The 17,635-nt window shown below is 44.1% G+C and overlaps 2 protein-coding genes across 2 annotated transcripts; one reads left to right on the top strand and one right to left on the bottom strand.

The window, feature by feature from the left end:
* Positions 1-305: 305 nt before the first annotated feature.
* zgc:112285 (uncharacterized protein LOC561476 homolog) lies at positions 306-3,669 on the bottom strand. Its single transcript, XM_041963432.1, has 6 exons — positions 3,534-3,669; positions 3,291-3,400; positions 2,174-2,268; positions 1,814-2,094; positions 576-739; positions 306-485 (listed from the first exon to the last, which is right to left on the bottom strand). Exons 1-6 carry the CDS (start codon positions 3,667-3,669, stop codon positions 306-308), a joined length of 966 nt encoding a protein of 321 aa, XP_041819366.1.
* A 9,523-nt stretch (positions 3,670-13,192) lies between these two features.
* Positions 13,193-17,128, top strand: syt15 (synaptotagmin XV). The gene is made up of 8 exons (XM_041963349.1): positions 13,193-13,199; positions 13,270-13,465; positions 13,827-13,972; positions 15,169-15,461; positions 15,865-16,032; positions 16,109-16,217; positions 16,288-16,470; positions 16,989-17,128. Exons 1-8 carry the CDS (start codon positions 13,193-13,195, stop codon positions 17,126-17,128), a joined length of 1,242 nt encoding a protein of 413 aa, XP_041819283.1.
* Positions 17,129-17,635: the final 507 nt, after the last annotated feature.

The following is a 17,635-nucleotide window of genomic DNA, read 5'->3' as shown; positions in this document are numbered from 1 at the left end:
GACGGGATGTAAAACGTCATGAGAAGTGTAAACTATGCAGAGCTCTGTAGCATCGTTCTGCTGTTTCCACACCAGAGGAGTGCGTAGTGTCCGCTGTCGGGTGTGGTGTGTTAGAAAACAGTCATTGCACATTCAGAACATGTATTTACATCTTGAAGTGGTTTTAAGCTCCAGAAGTGGTGAACTTGTCGGTGGAACATGAATGAACAGTGGCTTTAAAAAAAAAAACAGTTTGTTTTCTTCTGTGGACATCGGACATAAAACGGAGCAGAGCTTATGTTTGCTGCTGAGTCAGGTTTGCCCGCTTAGTGCAGGAAGAAGTCCCTGATGCGTGTTGCCTCGATCCAGGGGATGTAGGCGGCGGTGCGGGTGAAAACGCTGGGTTTGTTCTCCACGGTGCAGCCAATAGGGCCGAAGCTCACCACGCCGTGCACCTCCCAGCGGTCCCGCCCCAGCTGGCACAGGAGAGGACCACCAGAGTCACCCTGAAGCAGAGAGACAGGTGGTGAGGAGACAAGATTTAAAAAAAAAATCTTACTTCTACCCTCAACATTGTGTGTAAACTCAGTCCTAACCTGGCATGCAGCAGGTGGGTCCTCTTTGTCCCTGAACCCGGCACAGATCATGGAGTCTCGGACGCGATCGCCCCAGAATTTCTTCTGCCGGCAGGTCTTGAAGTCAATGATGGGCAGGCGCGCTTGATTCAGGGCTTCTGCCAGGGACACATTCTCCTTCCCGCCTGAAATGAGTTAAAGAACAATATTTAAACTGCATTTTTATTTCTTCTCTGTGTGACTTTCAAGCCATGCTAGCAGCATAGCAATGTCTTCTCATCACTTTGGTCCAGACTGAAATATCTCTACAGCTGTGACATTTTGTACAGTCATGCATGATCCCCAGAGGATGAATCCTACTGACTTTAATTACCCCCCTCACTGTTCCTCTAGCAGCATCAGCTCGGTGACATTTTTCAATGTGAAAATGGATGGACTGCCATGAAAATAATACAAACGATACAGATGTTCGTGTTCCCCTCAGGATGAACTGTAATATCTTGCCCTGACTTCTCCCACTGCGCCATCTTCAGGCCAAAATTTGTACTCATCCAAAACTTTAGTCTATGAACAACTACATGAAAACTAATGACGTTCCTGACATCCTCACATTTATCTCATCTAAATTTTGTGTAGTTCTAATTAGCAAATGTTAGCGTGCTAAAATGCTAAGCTAAGATGAAGAACACCATTATGTTAGCATCGTCACTGTGAGCATGTTAGGCTGCTGACTTCGTATGGAAACAAATGAAGGCCATAATAAGTTAAATACTAGATTTAAACACTGAACCACCACTCAAGTGGTTCAGTTTACTCCAAATTTATGTGGTTTTAATTATTCTGGCTAACATTTCCAGAAGGTCTTCAGGATCCTTGATGTTCAAGTTTTAATCTGAGCATCGATATTTTTTTTATTTCAAAATTAAAGAATCTTGAATAAAGTCTTCTGAATATTGATCTCTTGGATTTTCTAAATTTGAGCTCCAAAGATCACTTTTTTGAAATGGCACAACTTAAGGCCGCATAAAATTACTATCAAAGTAAAATATTGAAAGTGTTTAAAGTATTTCATAATGGTGACATTTCACAATTAGGTATTCAGATGCTTATAAGATTAAAATTCTTGTGGCCTTTCATAATGTTAGCATTTAGCTCATTGCTGCCTCAGTCTCCTGCCATGGCTGTCATGTTTGCCAGAAGCCAATCAGTGGACCAAATGGCGTCTTCCAGAGCTTCTCTGTCCCCTGTCCTCCACTCACCCCGGGTGTCTCCCCAGCCTGTGACCCAGCAGTAGTGTCCCGGGTTGAGGCTGGTCTGCTTGCGCGGCAGGCAGGCGTAGCGGATGAAGTTTGATGGGATGATGTCTGTGGCAGCCTTCACCAGGGCGATGTCGTAGTCCAGCTCGCTGTGAGCGGGGTAGCGGAAGTTCTCGTGGCGGTAGATTCTCTTCACCGGGAAAATCCTCTCTGCCGTCTCCGAGCGCTTCAGCTGGTGCTTCCCCAGGACGATCCTCCAGCTGCCAGCATCCTCGGCTTTTCCCCTGAGACACCAAGAACAGTATTTACAATAAGGCCTCATTGTGTTTTCTCTCTCCACCACATTTCTGTGTGGATTCTTACTTCTGGAAACAGTGAGCAGCAGTAAGGACCCAGTTCTTGTGGATGAGAGTTCCTCCACAGACATGAATGTAGTGTTTGCTTCCTCTGGGACGAACCTGTGAGAGAGAAGCAGACAGTCTCCTCAGTGATGACATTTTAATTTCCAGCATGACTCTCACGAACCACAGATATCCACCAAAAACCTCAGATTAAAGCGTGAACAGCAACTCATACAATCCAAGCCACATTTTATATTATTGCCTTAAAGGTATAATTCCTTAAATGTATAAATAAAAGTGACTTGTCATAGTTTGTCCACTAGAGGGCACTGAAGTTTTCCAGCTCTAAAATGTTCTGCTCTACATGAACTAACAATTTAATAACCAAATGCATTATACATTTATGTTTAATGGATGCTGGCTGGTAAATTTTGTCAAAATCTTAAATATAGATATCGGTTTTGGCCTCAAATCCAGTATTTGTCAGGTTATACTCATACTAAAATTTCTGTGACTGACAATAAAGTGTTCTTTTCTTCTCTATATTCATGCTGGTTATGATCAGGTTTCTGGAGAATCCTGCTCAGGTGTTGCACCTGTAAACATCATATCCTGATCAAGAGGAACCTGGATATGCCATCTCTAGTACTCTGATAGAGAACCCAGGTTTCTGAATATTCTCTGTTTGTTAAGACGAGAATATGCCGAGATGAGCAGTCAGTTAATCCATACGAGGCTGAGAGCAAATTAATTTACAATCAGTTTGCTAATTGTTTCATCGTAATTTGTAATCATGATGGAAAAAATGCCAGTTTAAGTTTAAATTGAATATCTTTGGTGGTTTTGACAGTTGGTCAGACAAGACAAGTGATTTTTTTTAAAGGTTCTGGGAACTTGTGGGCATTTTTCACAATATTCTGGCATTTTATAAACTTAATTGAAAATTGGCACACAAATTGATAATGGAAATAATCATTAGTTGCAGCCCTACAGATAAGATTTTGGAGAAGCAAATGTGTGTCTTGTACAGGTTGTAACTGCACTGAAGTTTTATATGTGATGTTTTCATTCGGTCAACTGTCCTTGATTCAACAGCCCCTTTAAATTCTGAACCACATCAGCACAGAAGACAGATTTACCTGCAGAGAGACCTGCCAGGGCCAGGAGTGAGGTCTGGCCTCGTTCCCAGACACAATCCTCTCGGCCATGTTGGGCTTGAAGTGAGCCATGCCACAATCCTTCGGCCAGTCTAGAAGGAGAGAAACACCAGCGTAAAAATCAGATTAAGTCCCAGCAAACACAGAATTAAAGACATGTTTGTTTAACCAGGAGCCTTTGTGTTCGTTGTTTGGAGGTGTGTGTTTCTGCATGTTTGCCCTCACCCAGGTGGAGGAGCTTGTGCTGTGGCTGTCGCCCGGGGGTGAGTGTGTATGCAGCTGCAGGCAGAGATGCCTTGCTCAACAGCAGCGGCAGCAGCAGAGACAGAAGGAGGAACAGAGGAGGTCCAGGCACAGCCATCGTCTTCCACAGAATCACCGGCCGGCACACATCCCACGCTATTTATACCAGGCAGCAAGCACACGCAGATGCACATGCACAGGTACACATGCAGCACACACACACACTCACACCAACACGCACACAACAGCACACCTCCAGGGACAATGAGTTGTGTCACAACAAAGGCCGAGCGCTGGATTGTTCTCCTGTAGCTGTGAGTTTCCACTGCCGCTGAGAAAAAGGGGATTTCGCGGAGTCCCATCAGCACTTTCACATACATATAGTATGCTCCCAGCACACCAACATGCACACGGGACAAATGAAATACAGCGGCACACACAAACAAACGCCACGTCACATGATTTAAAGCTGTGACATAGTGACCGGAAAATCACCTTCATCTCTGATATCCCAGATCTCCACTATAGCTCATCCTGTGTAAACATGACTCGGGAGAAAAGATGTTGTTAGCCGTGTGTTTACCTGCCTAGAGGTGGCTTGTATGGATATTCATGCTTCAAAGCTGGGAGTAAGCTTATCTTATGACAGATACATCAGTGCCATCTAACATGTTGGCTGATCAATAACAAGAAACTGATATGTTCAGATCAGACAGCGCTGGCTGTGTTTTAGCAGCATGGATCTATGGATAGCAATGTCACTTTGTTGTTCCATGCAGACTAAAATGTCTCGACAACTACATGGTGGATTTACATGAAATTTCATAAAGACATTCATGGTTCCACGAGGATTAATCCCACTGACTTTGGTGATCCTATGATTTTTCCTCTAGCGCCACTATGAGGTTGATGTTTAAGTGAAATGTCTCGACAACTACTAGACAGATTGCCAGGAAATTTCCCAGAAATGTCGGTGTTATAATTGATCAGGCTGTGTACCTCGATCAACATATCACTGGTCGTCCCTGGTGCTCAACTGAAAACAAAAGGTGATCGTGCCTTTGGAGTTTGTTTTATTGTTTGCTTCTTTTTACTATTTTAGTTGGTTTTATAACAGTTTTTACTCCTGTGAAGCACTTTGTGACCTTGCTCTGTGAAAGGTGCCAGACTAAATAAACATTACTTACTTCCTGACCAAACTTCCTTACCTGCAAAGCTAACAAGTTCCTTTGCCTCAGCTGTGCTCAGCTAATTAGCAAATGTTAGCATGCTAACATGCTACACTAAGATGGTGAACATGAGTAGCATTTTGAGCAGGTTAGAATGTTGCCTCATGCTAATTAGCATCTAGCTAAAAGCGCTTGTGTGCCCAGGTACTGCCTCACAAAGCTGCTAGCTTAGCTGGTGACTCTTAGCCTTGTTTTACAACTGGAAGATGTCCCACACATTCTGCTCATATCTTGATCACAACTGTTAAAAGGCACATTTAAGGGCTCTTATCTGTGCCAGGATATTGTTTTCACATTCTTTAAAGCTCTTAAAATTGCTAAAATCCAGTGTTGGTCAAGTAATAATAATAACAATATGTCACTCTATGTTGTAACACATTTACAGTTAGTGCAGAGGAAATAGTCCCAAAGCTGCAGAAGGCAGGCACAGAGGCCTTAAAGCCAAAGCAAACACACTAATCTGGGTGCACTGACCCTTTAAGGCCAGAAACTAAGAAAAATAAGTGACAAGCAACAGAGACCCTCCCGCCTGCTCTGCACACATCTGTGAAAATATGACAACAATAACTGCAGTGGAAGCCACTAGCGAGGTGAGCTTTTTTCTGTGGTGAATGAGAGAGAATGTGCCCGCTCATCTGAATGGCAGCGCCTGAATGGTCAAGCCTCACCACCATGGTTCACCAAGTTTACATACAACTCAACTTTGTGTATGTTTTCCACAGTGAATGAGCGGAGCGAGTGTGGGAAGAGAGGGAGGAAGAGTTTACAGGCTCGGCCGCTGTTTATCCTTCAGCAGCGTGTTTGAGCTGAGTCGCCTCTTGTGTAATAATCTGTGTAAATATTTGAGAGTAAATCCCGACATGTTAGTTCATGTTTATGTGTTTACCTTAAAAAAACTCACATAAGCATTGGCTGATAGATTGTTATGAGACTTATTATTATAATATAACTAACATTTAAAAAATCCAGTATTAGTCAGGTTTTAATACAAAATATCTTAAAATAAAAGGAAAGCAAAGTACAAGTATTTCAAAACTGTACCAATAAGATGTTTGAATTCATTTTAATTTAAAAACAAAAGAAAAGAATTTGGAGCACAGAGATACAAAGACAAAATTTGGTTTTATTGAGCATCTACATTAAAGCTGCAGGAGGCAAAACTGTGCAAACCCACGCAAAATCTTCCACCTCTCTCTCTGCTGCCTCGTATCACCCACAAGTTTGAATGGAAGCAGAAGGAGTCGGCCGTCTTGTGAAACCTCGTAGGTTTCGCTCTCCACAGCGTGAGCCTCGCCAAGACCCCGAGGCAGAGCGCCCAGAGGCAGCTGCAACACCATCACACACACACACACACATATATACACCACTGTCCCCCCTTAAAAGTCATTCCCCACTGTTTGTCATCATGTCTCTTTTGTCACTCATCAACATGAGCGCCGTGGCATCAAACATAATGAACCTGAACCCCCGTGGGGAGTGCCTACGCGTTCACACATGTAGGCAAAGGATCTACTGGAAATGGATCAGTTTCATGATTTTCTGCAGGATTTTCCACTACTGAATCAGGCTTTGGCCATCTAAAGGGACACGCACGTGCATATGCATTTGCAGAACAGCCAATAGGAATGCCCTCTCTCAAATAACTTGCGATTGGCCAAAAACAGAGCCAAGAGGAGGTGCAGGAGTCTAGTTGTCTTCCAGACCACTTGAATTAGAATATTCTGAAATGTTATTGTACAATTTCTGCCCAATGACACCAATAGAAGTACTGCCTACCCCAGATTTAACACGTATTATCTGATTGATGGCTTACTAATTTACTGACAATGCTTGACTTCAGTGGAAACCCCACCAGAAATGCTTCTAAATGCTTCTGCATCACAAAAAAAGTCTGTAGGTTTGTTTTCAGAAGTGGAGGGAGGACACAATGACGTTACAACTAGAACTACCGGCTTGCAGTTGCATTCCTCCGCTAAACAGGTCCATCCATTTCCATCCATTTCTGTCCAGACTCGTGTAATATATGGGGTGAAGACTTTGAAAGAATTTAACAGAACATATTTATTGTATTTTTTGGTGAAATATAAGTTATCACTACAATGACATGTATGATTTCAGTGAATAATTACCATTGACTGAGAGCAACAATCACCTGAAGCTCAATACCAGCAGAACCAATGAGTTTGTGGTGGAATACAATGCTTCAAATATGGATGTTGCTGCAATGCTGCAAAAACATTTACACTTCACACACATGTTCAACCCGGCAGCACAGAAGATCAACACAGTTTCAAGGTGGAAGCCCAAAATCTGACTAAATGTGACATATGGTCACAATCTGCCTTCTGCTCCTGAGTTATGGTGCTGAATTGCGAAAAGAGTTTCTGCAGAACATCATGCTGTTGAAGTGAAATGTTGTCCTAATAAGTTCTTGAGTTATGGCCAAAAACTTGTTTTGCGAGTGTGACCTTGGCCTTTGACCACTAAAATGTAATCACTTCATCTTTGAGCTTAAGTGAACCTCCAAATCTGAAGGAATTCCCTCAAGGTGTTCCTGAGATATCGTGTTCAGGAGAATGGGGCGTATGTAGGTACGTACCTGCAAGCACGACGCGTCTGGCCACAACTTTTGCCAGCGCAGATGCATTAAAAAAAAACCCTAACAACCTCAATGAAATCATGCTCTTGCTAAAGAGTTAATCCTTATGGGTGTGTATAATATTATATATTGTATAATATTGCATCTCTTCGTTTTTCACCAAATGATGACCGGAAAGTCCAGACACCATCAGGGTAAAACCACATGAAGTAAGAACTGCCCCCAGCGTCTCTCTGAGAGACTTCATTCAGAGCTTATCGGAAGTGCTTTTGTGCAAACTTTGGACTTGATCAGCTTTGGACAATTGATATGCTGATCAAAAACATTGATTCTCCAGGATCAGTCATCAGCCTTCCTGGAGCCTCCACACCACCCGGGCCTCCTCAGTGACCTGATCACACTCTTCTTGCAGCTATGTATACTCCCGCGTGAGGGTGACTTGGGATGGTTGGTGCCTTCCTCTCCGTACACCTCATCCTCTTCTTTTGCATTATCTCCCTCTGCTCTGCTTATTTTATTAGCAGCTTCTGCTGTTTCCATGTTTTTGTCTCCTCCTTCCTCCTCCACCTCCCTGCTTTCATCTGGTGTCTCCTCAGTCTCACCCTCCACTGTAGAAGTTGACGCAGTAGCCATTACAGGTGGATTGTCCTCTGGGGACGTGGCCTTCACTACATTCGATATGAGAGGAGGCTTTGGTGCCCTCTTCTTCTTTGAAGTACGTCTCACTGGTCGTGGGCTGTTCTGGAGCTCCAGATGCTTCTGTATGGCTGTGGTCAGAACTTCCGGGTCCAGAGATGCGCCATGAATGTCCCACGTCATACCGTCCTCGTCCCACTGCACCTGCTTCATGCTGCTCCTCCTCCCCATCTCGTCCTTGTCCTCCCCCTGGATCTTCAGACACGACCTCCTCCTGTCCAGATCCTGCGTGGAGGCAGAGTTCGACGTCCGATCATCTCCTCGTCTCTCCTCCTCCTCTCCACTGCTCACTGGGAACATGCTGGAGGACGGGGACACCAGATTGGAGTTTGACCCCACTGAGGACTTCAGGTTCAGTCTTGATCCAGGCGGCGAGCCCAAGATGGAGTGTGACCCCAAGTTGGACGTGGACATGTTCATCCTGAGGCCCCACAAGGAGCCAAGAGGAGAGGTCGTCTGGACTGCTGCATCAACCAGGTCTAGCCGTGAAGTCATTGTACCTTCGTCCCTGAACACCTCAACCTTTGGAGCGTTTGTGATGCCCTCTCTGGTGTTCAAGTTGCACCTGCAACAGCCACCCAATAGTGAGTCACTCACAGAAGTAACCAGGGGCGACCTCCAACCTCGGTCTGTGGGACAGCTTTGTCCTGGCTGCAATGGCAGCTCAAGATAGCAAACCGACCCACCTGATTCTTGCCCCTTTGATGGAGAATTAGGCACCAGGTTGCTTAACATTTGCACTGGGCTTCTGACTCCTCCACCCTCCGATAACTGCAAGCCTCCAGGACTGTGAAGTTGTTCTATCATCTCATCGGCAAGGCATCCAGGATCTGATGACGCATCGCCTTCGGCTAAGCTAACAGATGATGGGATAGGGGAAGGGAATGTAAAAGAAAGCAAGTTATTCTCCAGGAAGCCCACATTCTCTGTGCTGGTGAAGTGGTGGAGATTGGGGGAGTTAGACAGCAACGGTGAGGAGGTGTGAGCCTGCAGGGGTGACAGCAGTGGAGAGTGTTTGGGTGAGGACACAAGTAAGTCTTTCTGCTGATGTGTGCTCAGCGTTAGTGGTGAAGAAGAAGAAGTCAAAAGATCTTCAGATGGTAATGTCGGTGTCTGCAGCGGGGAGATAAAAGGAGAAGATGTGGCTGGTGACAAGGCTGGTTTGGAAATGGGAGAGTCCGGCGCAGCAGAGTAGGGGGTTTCCTGGGTTAGACTCGAGGGACGTGAGGTCCCATCTTTCCATACTATTGTCTCTGGTGTGCTGCTGCGGCTGTGTGTGCTGCCGCTGCACTGGCTCCAGCGCTGCATGTTGGCAATCCAGCGTTCGCTGAGTGCAGGGGGGCTGTGCACGTCCACATTTTGGGCTGTAGGTGACAAATGGTGGCTGTTGGTGGCGTTGATGTGCTGCCACGTGTGAGGGTGCAGCTGCTTCAGTGTCGCTGAGTTCTGCTCGGAGTGTGTGTTGGTGCTGGAGCTGCGTCTCAGGTCTGTTCTCGTCCAGGTCGGGTCCCGCTTGTGCGGCGAGCCTGTCGCCGTGACCACATCCATGGAGCTCTTAGAAAGGGAGAAAATGGGTGCACGGTCATCCTCATCCTCCGGTCCCAGGGTCCCAGCTTCACTGGTGAAAGATACGGACTGAGTGCCTGAATAACAGACTGGCTGGTAGCTCTCAGACACGGGCCGCCCAGGCCTTGCCATGGCAACAGCACCAACCTGCAAAGCAAGACACATCCTTGTTTTTAATTTCTCTTTACCTTCAGCAGCTAATCTTTTTGCACCATAACTGATTTTTCTGAGCGCTTGCACCTGGCAGAGACAAGTTGGGAATCCAGCACTGACTCTCTTTTAGCTCTGTTTTTGGTCTCTACCACCATCTGGCTCTTTAGCTGCCAAATGCTCCACTATGTTCACTAGCTAGGCATTAAATCTCAGAACCCATCGTCCGATGAAGATTTAGCCTCTGGGGGCTACTGGCAATGTTTCAGGGCTAATCAACAGCTATCCAGATAATGGATAAGGGGTAACGAATATTCGGACAGAGGCTGTCTCTTCCATGCACTGGTATTGGTTTACAGTTTGATTGGCATCTTGAGACACGAAGACAACATTTCGGCTAATCTTTAAAAAATGACATAGATATCAGTTTATAGGGAGAATGAGCTCAAACTCACTATAAAGCTGTATGTGCATTGTTATTTTAGAATTATCAATTAGCTGTTTTAGAGCAATATTTAGACATTTTGGGAAATACAGTTGTTCTTGTTGAGTTTTAGATGAGTCGGTTGACCCATTCTCACAGCACCAGAATCAGTATGAAGCTACAGTCAGCACTCAGTTGGTTTAGTTGACTGGAAAAAGGGGAAAACATTAGCGTCTTGTTGTCGTTGTAACATTGCTCTGCAAACAGCGGAGACTCCAAAAAGTCGACGCTGCCGGGCTGATCAAGTCCAATCAGTCCAATTAGTCTTGCATGTGACAACATTTAGTTTCTACACTTCTGTTTTTGAGCAGATTAAACTAATGAAATTAGTGAGCTGTGAAGGTGCTGGTAGGTGGATTTTGTTTCGTTGGGACAGGACCAGGCTAGCTGCTCCCCTGTTTTCATGCCATGCTTATGAAACAGCTGCTAGCTCAAGCTTCATATTTACTGTACAGACGTGAGCGTGCTAGCAATCTTCTCAACTAAGTCTCTGTAAGAAAGCGAATAAGTTAGTTTCCAAAAATGTGGAACTATTCCTTTAATATCTTTCTGACTCTGAAGCACACCCTCAACCCAGTCACACACACACAGTGTGCACTCCCAGATTAGCCTAATGGGATTGCGCAATCCAGATTATTTGATTATTGTGACAAAATGCAAATTGATGGAGACAGTTTAAGAAAGCATTTGGCCTTCAGTCGACTGAAGACAAAAGAAACAGGAGACAAAGAAGTGGAGGGACAGCGAGAATGAGTGGGACAGGCGATAGGAAATGAATTTCTCTTCACATCTTCTAACAGAGTCAGTGCACATGTTGAGCCTAATGTTACTCCTCTGTGTATTTATACTTTTAAAAGCAGATTAAGGCAGTTCTTCAGTCCCTCACTAATTGAAAGTCGATGTGCTCTGAACTGATTTAGTGACAAAAATACATTAATTAATATCTATAAAAATGGATTCATTAATATAACATCAATAACAGAAATATGTTGAAACTGTCAAATCCCAAACTGACTTAGCAGTGTCTCTGACCCGCAGATATCCAGGCTGCTGCCCAGTTAATCCACATGAATGACGTCAGATGTCAGATACAAGAGAAAAATAGCATCTTACCTTTAATTTCGCACCCTGTGTCCTGTTTTTCCTTAAGTCCTGCCTCAGAGTAGGCAGTAGTAGATGGTGTTTCTCCCGTGTCCTCTTCCTCACTCACTCCATAGGAAAATCACCTTCCCTGTTTCCAGCCCCTTCACAGCCTCAATCAAACGCTCCTCTGTGAGTGCTCAGCTTCGGTTTGATCGTCTCCTCTGTCTCTTTTAACTAGACCTCATGTGAACTTGGCATCAGTGGGAATATGAGGGTTTCTCTTTGTGAGTTTTGTGTGTGTGTGCGTAAAAGAGAGGGCCGTTACGCTGCCTTTAGCTCTGAGGATTAGCCGTCATCTCATTAGCTGCTGTCCAATCTCCGAACAGAGCATGTGCGTGTGCATGTGTGTGTCGGTGAAACAACGGTGGGTGGATAAGTGGCTAATGAGCTTTTTGATCCTGAGTCAAGATCAGATCGGATGTCAGGGCCATATTATGTCGGGGTCATATTACATACATATTCCAAAATTATTCATATGTATATTGTTTGTAAAGGGGGCCAGATGTAACTATTTAAAGCAGTGAGAGAATGGAAAAAGATTAAGAGTCTACAGACATGCTAACGGCTCTGTGAGCCAATCCTTCCAGCTCACTTAAAGCAAATTAAAGCTAGTTACCAAGTTCGCTGGCTTAGTTTGGTCATTTGATAATCAGCACTAAGCTCGAAGTACAGCTGAGACAGATGGAAATGTGATTAGATTTGCAGATATTTGGTCATAAAGCAAAATATATGACACATGTTGACCTGATAGACTAAAAGTCAGGGATCAAGTCATTAAGACTCATAGTCTTGTAACCATGAATGTTTCTACAAAAGTTTGTGCCCATCCATGTGCTGGAACTTGATATATCTCACAGGATACGTGAAAACTTTTGACCTGCAGGTGGTGCTAGAGGAAAAGTCAAGAGATCAATAAAGTCAGTCAGATTCATCCTCCGGGGACCATGAATGTCTGTACCAAATGTCATGTCAATAATCTATTAAGGGGCTCAGGGGTAAACACATGCTGTCAGGCCCCCGTAGACCACCACGGTCTCCCACCCTGTGTGGATTCTGTATGTGCCCTCTTGCCAAGCACAACAACAGCAGACAACGTGACAGCTTTACTACATGTCCAGCACATCTGAGCCCTAGTTCACTTTGTGTTAATTAGTTTGTTGGTAAATTGATCAGATTTACTCAGGAATGTGGACCATGAAAGCTCGGTATGAACGAAAATATTAATTAAAGACTGAAAACACAAAGATAGGCCGCAAGATCAGTGTGTGTTAGCTGAAATTGTATTTAAATTGTGGAAACTTTTAAACAAATACGTAATAGAATAGGGGGGTTTTGGTGCTCATCATAAGGCAACTTAATCTTTACAGGTCTGTAAAATTCTTCAAACCAAGCAAGGAGAAAATATCATCCAGGGGTTAAATGTTTTAGTGTTAAACTGAGACAATGAACCACACGTAGACATTGATTTGTTTTAAACTGGCCTATACTGTGTGTGAAAATGATGCTTTAATGAAATTAAAAAGTATTTGTACATGAGCTAAAACACCCTCAGTCAGTGGTCTGTCCTTTAAAGGGGTCTGAGCGTCGTCACCAACCAAAAAGCAGTTAACAGCATGAAGCGGTGGGAATGAGCCGGCTGTGTCGTCCTCCCTCTGCTCTCCAGGGTCATTTACAGTAAAACACTTCACACGCCGCTGCTGAACAGGTCGCAGCAACGAACGCTGATAAGAAGAAAAGAGGTGGAGCGTCACCTTCTGCTGCTGTTCACCGAGAAATGGCAGGTAAGCCGTAACCGCGTCAGACTCCATGCCTGCCGTGTACTTTCCTTGGTGATGGTGTTTGTCTGTTCAGACCAGGTGTTACCGTTGGCTGTTGGTCTATCTGTGGGCATCCTGCTGCTGCTGCTGCTCTGTCTGGTGGTCTACTATCTGTGGAGGAGGAGGAGGAGGAAGAGCCAGAGTCAGTACGAGGAGCTGCTCTCTACGGTCCCTTCAGTACCGGCATGCTCGGCTCCGGTGATCCTCGTGTCTCAGGCCTCCTGGGCCACGTTAGTACTGTGAACACTTTCATGCACACACGCATTACTTATATATCAATGTTTATTCTTTCTTTCTTTCAAAGGTTTATTTATTGAGTGTTCGTGTAGAGCTGTGGAGCTGTTAACCCTTGACTTCAGATAGTGTACAGTAGAGAGCACCATGAGAGCACATTATGAAACCTGCTGCTGCTGCTTTAAGGCACAAAAACACAAAACCAGCAGCTGTTTTCAAACACAAACAGGACTAAAGCAATGATAATAAAGCATCAGTGCTCATGGGACCTGTTGTCTTGATCATAAAGTTTTAAGTGTAAGTTGATATTTAAAATGTCACAATTAGTTAAATTCATTTGTCCCCTCTATGTGAAAGACCCAGAGAGATCCCCTTCACCTTGCCTCCTCGCTTCATGACACAAAACCACTGTGACCTGAAAAATGAGGAGAAAGAAGAGGAGGAGATAAAGATGGAGGCCCAGAGGGACATACTAGCTCATCGTGGGTCACTCTCAGTAAGCAGTAGGTCATTACAGCCTGTTTTTGACAGCATGTGCAGATTTTACAGTGAAATTCATTTATTTGAGACCTAAATTGAAGGACAATACTGGTGCAAACTAAAGTAGCAATACTACAGTGTAGAAATACTACTATTAAATACTATAATTAATGATGCATTAATATGTTCATCACTTTAATGTTGCAGCTGGTAAAGGTGGGACTATTTTTTACTTTAGATATTGCTGCGTACGATCACCTACTACAGTACATAAAATATATTAGTTGATTTATATTTTGTATTAGTAATCCTGCAAAGTATCTAGTCACTGAAGTTGTCAATATATGTAGTAGGGTATAAAGTAGTGCCTCTGAAATGTAGCGTTGTAGAAGTATTACATAGCAGAAAATGGAAATACTGAAGTAAAGTACCTCAAATTGTCTCAAAATCTGTAATGTAACTAAGTACAGTACTTGAGTAAGTGTACTTGTGGGCACAACAGCACTTTCAGCTAAATAGCTAATAGCTAATATCAGCATGCTAGCAGGGGTAATGCTAGCATTGGATGTTTACCATCCTAGCATGATGGCATTTTCATTTACATTTTTCTCCATCATATTTAATACTAGGACCAAGTAGCTGTAACATGTCTCCTATCTGGATCATCAGCTGGGCAGGATGTTGGACCTGTTAGCTTTAGCCTCAGCCTCTTAGCGCATTATCATGGATATTTAATTTAAGGTTCCTTTTACAGGGTTCTCGTTTTAAAATGAGTCACCTGCAAACAATAAACAGTGTTTCCAACCAACTTATGGAGCTAATGCTAGCTTAATTATCTAGTTTGCTACTGGCTGATAAAATCTGCTAGCAACAAAGATAGCAAAACCACCATCTGTTGGGTAGAAATGAGAAGCGAGCTGTCTGTTTGACATCACTGACCATTTTTCATCCTCACGGTGACCTTTAATATAACTAATTTCATGGAAAACCACATTTGTCAACATGTTTCACTCTGAACCTCAAACATCAACCTCATGGTGGCGCAAGAGGAAAAGCCAGAGGACGACCAAAGTCAGGAGGAATCAGCCTCTGGGGACCATGAATGTTTGTACAAACATTCACAGCAATACACTACGGACCAAAAATCTTACAAAAGATCAGAATATCATATAAATTTCTAAATTGTGACATACAGTAAAATACACCCTGCCCCCCTCAGGATGGTACCCAGTGGGGAATGTGCTGGCTGGTCTCTACTCTGTTCCTCCTCTGAACGAGGTGGTGGCCCCTCCACCCGGCATGGCCACCCGTCTCTGCTTCTCTGTGGAGTATCGACACGGCAGAGAGCAGCTCATGGTCTCCTTGCTCCGCCTCGGCAACCTTCCTCCACGTTTCCACGGCAACGGCACGCTGGTGGAGCTCCGGCTTCTCCCCGATGACCGGAGGCCCCGCCAGGCCAAGGCCCGGGGCACGGGGCCCGACCCGGAGTTCAACGACTGCTTCGTTTTCCAGGCGAGGACACAAAGTTTACAGAAGGATGGATGCGGTTTCTCAAGTGCAAAAATTCTAAAATATTAAAAGTAAATTCTAATTCATTGAAATAATTAAAAGGAAAAGCAACAAATCAAAACTATAACACATTTTTGCATGAAAAATGACTTAAATGGTTATTAAAGGAGTCGCCAATTAATTTTTTGGTCATGGATTAATTGGTTAATTGGTAACTTTTAAGTAACTAATAATTGTAGTGAAGTAAAAAGTACGACAAAACCCTCTGAAATGTAGAGAAGTAGAGGTAAAAAGTGGCTTAAGTGAAGTAAAAGTACCTCAAATATGTACTTAAGAACAGAACCTGCATGCATTCGTTGACTGGCCTTATTCAGTCTCACACACTTTCCGTATGTTTCCTCCACAGGTGTCAGGAGTGTGTGTGTCTCAGAGCACCCTGAGCGTGTGTGTGCTGAGTGTGGAGCATGACGGCAAACGCCACGCGGTGGGCAGGGTGCTCTTCCCTCTGGAGGGGGAGCTCGGTCAGGCCGGCAGGGTGCTCTGGAGGGACCTGGAGACGGAGGACGACACACAGGTACGCACAGAAATGCACGGGATGTTAGCATTTGGTCATAAACGCTTATAATCACTGATCACCTGTGACCTCTCAGTGCTCAGAGCTGGGTGACCTGCAGGTGTCTCTATGCTACAGTCCAGCTCTGCAGCGCCTCTCTGTGGTGGTTCTGAGGGCTCGAGGCCTGCAGCTGCTCACCGACACAGGTATGCAAGTCTTAACATCAGTGGAGTAAGCTTGCAGGCGTTGGTAATACCGCATCTGTGTGTTCCCCAGGTGTGTGTGTCCAGGTGAGCTTACAGATACACACTCAGGTGGTGAAGATCAAACGCAGCTGTGTGGTGAAAGGTGAAAGCGACCCCCATTTCAGCCACAGGATGACCTTTAAACTCCGCTCGCAGCACCTGGACGAGGCGTGTCTGAGATTTGAGCTGCAGCAGCCAAGAGACGTCCGCTCAGGTAATCATAGCAGTATATACCAGTATATTCCCATGTAAGTGAGTGTCATGGAGCACCTTTAAAGGCTTAAATCTTTTTTTAAGAATGTATTCCATCAAATCCAAGTGGCACTAATTTGTGCATTCTAATAATATATATATATATATATATATATATAAATTTTGCATCACCCCTATAATGTTTTTTAATATTTGCCAACTAGCCGCTTTTGTCCCGTATCTCTAATGCCTATGGTTTGGTTACCATGTGTCCTCTCTGGCACTGTGGACATCTATGTAGACATAATGCTAGAAATAACTGTGCTCATCTGTGGTGGCTTTATTATCTGCCTTTAACCAGAATTTTGTCAGTCTTGTGGCTCTATTAAGAGTATGGTTTGGGCAATAATGGTTTCCTTTATGTTTGCACTGTGTTTCAGTAACATTAAGAGACTGATTCTTTCTGACATATTTCAGAAAAGAGCAAGAGTTAAAATTTTTGGTTGGAAAGTCTTATTCCTGAAAATCTTTTGCTTCCAGAGCCTCCGGCCCTACTGGGAGTGCTGGTGTTGGGTCCCTTCATGTACGCCAGGGGCCCGCAGCTGCAGCACTGGATGGACATGGTCAACACGCCGCAGGAGCCGGTCAAACTGTGGCACGGACTGGGCAGAGCCACTTAATGCCCAAATTACACACATTATGTATTTATACTCAAAGTTTGAAATAACAACAGTTACAATCACTTGCATTGTTTTTTAATGCCTCAGTAAAGTCAGATACACAGTCGCAAACGGCAGTCCTCAACATTACACCATGTGTTCAAAAATATAACCATTTTTGAGCATTTCTGTACCTCAGGATCTTTTTCTTTATTTTTTCATAATCACAACAATATACATATATATATATATATATATATATATATATATATATATATATATACACACACACACACACACACAAACACACACACACACACACACACACAGGAAGAAAACTACTGTCTCAGTAGTTTGGGTAGCTATGCAAATGCTGGAAACATTAAACAAGGAAACTGGGAATGCTGGAAAATAAAATGTTGCAACAATTTGGTCCTAAGAAAACAGTAAAAGCGTTGTTTAATTTGGTAGCCTCTGCAGTGTTACACCTTGTGGAGCTGGCTGAGGAAGACAGACACAGTTAAGTTG

This window comes from Chelmon rostratus, chromosome 21 (genome assembly GCF_017976325.1).
Source record: "Chelmon rostratus isolate fCheRos1 chromosome 21, fCheRos1.pri, whole genome shotgun sequence".
NCBI classification, from domain to species: domain Eukaryota; kingdom Metazoa; phylum Chordata; class Actinopteri; order Chaetodontiformes; family Chaetodontidae; genus Chelmon; species Chelmon rostratus.
The sequence above is the reverse complement of the archived record's forward strand: the minus strand, read 5'-3'. Positions and strand labels throughout refer to the sequence as shown.

Excerpts from the sequence above, each read along its gene's own strand:
- syt15 (XM_041963349.1), top strand. Across the intron at positions 15,462-15,864 it reads ACGACTGCTTCGTTTTCCAG|GTGTCAGGAGTGTGTGTGTC; the intron begins GCGAGGACACAA and ends TTTCCTCCACAG. Across the intron at positions 16,471-16,988 it reads GCCAAGAGACGTCCGCTCAG|AGCCTCCGGCCCTACTGGGA; the intron begins GTAATCATAGCA and ends TTTTGCTTCCAG.
- zgc:112285 (XM_041963432.1), bottom strand. The coding sequence starts at position 3,669 with ATGGCTGTGCCTGGACCTCCTCTGTTCCTCCTTCTGTCTCTGCTGCTG. Across the intron at positions 3,401-3,533 it reads GCACAAGCTCCTCCACCTGG|ACTGGCCGAAGGATTGTGGC; the intron begins GTGAGGGCAAAC and ends CTCTCCTTCTAG. Across the intron at positions 2,269-3,290 it reads CCTGGCAGGTCTCTCTGCAG|GTTCGTCCCAGAGGAAGCAA; the intron begins GTAAATCTGTCT and ends TCTCTCTCACAG.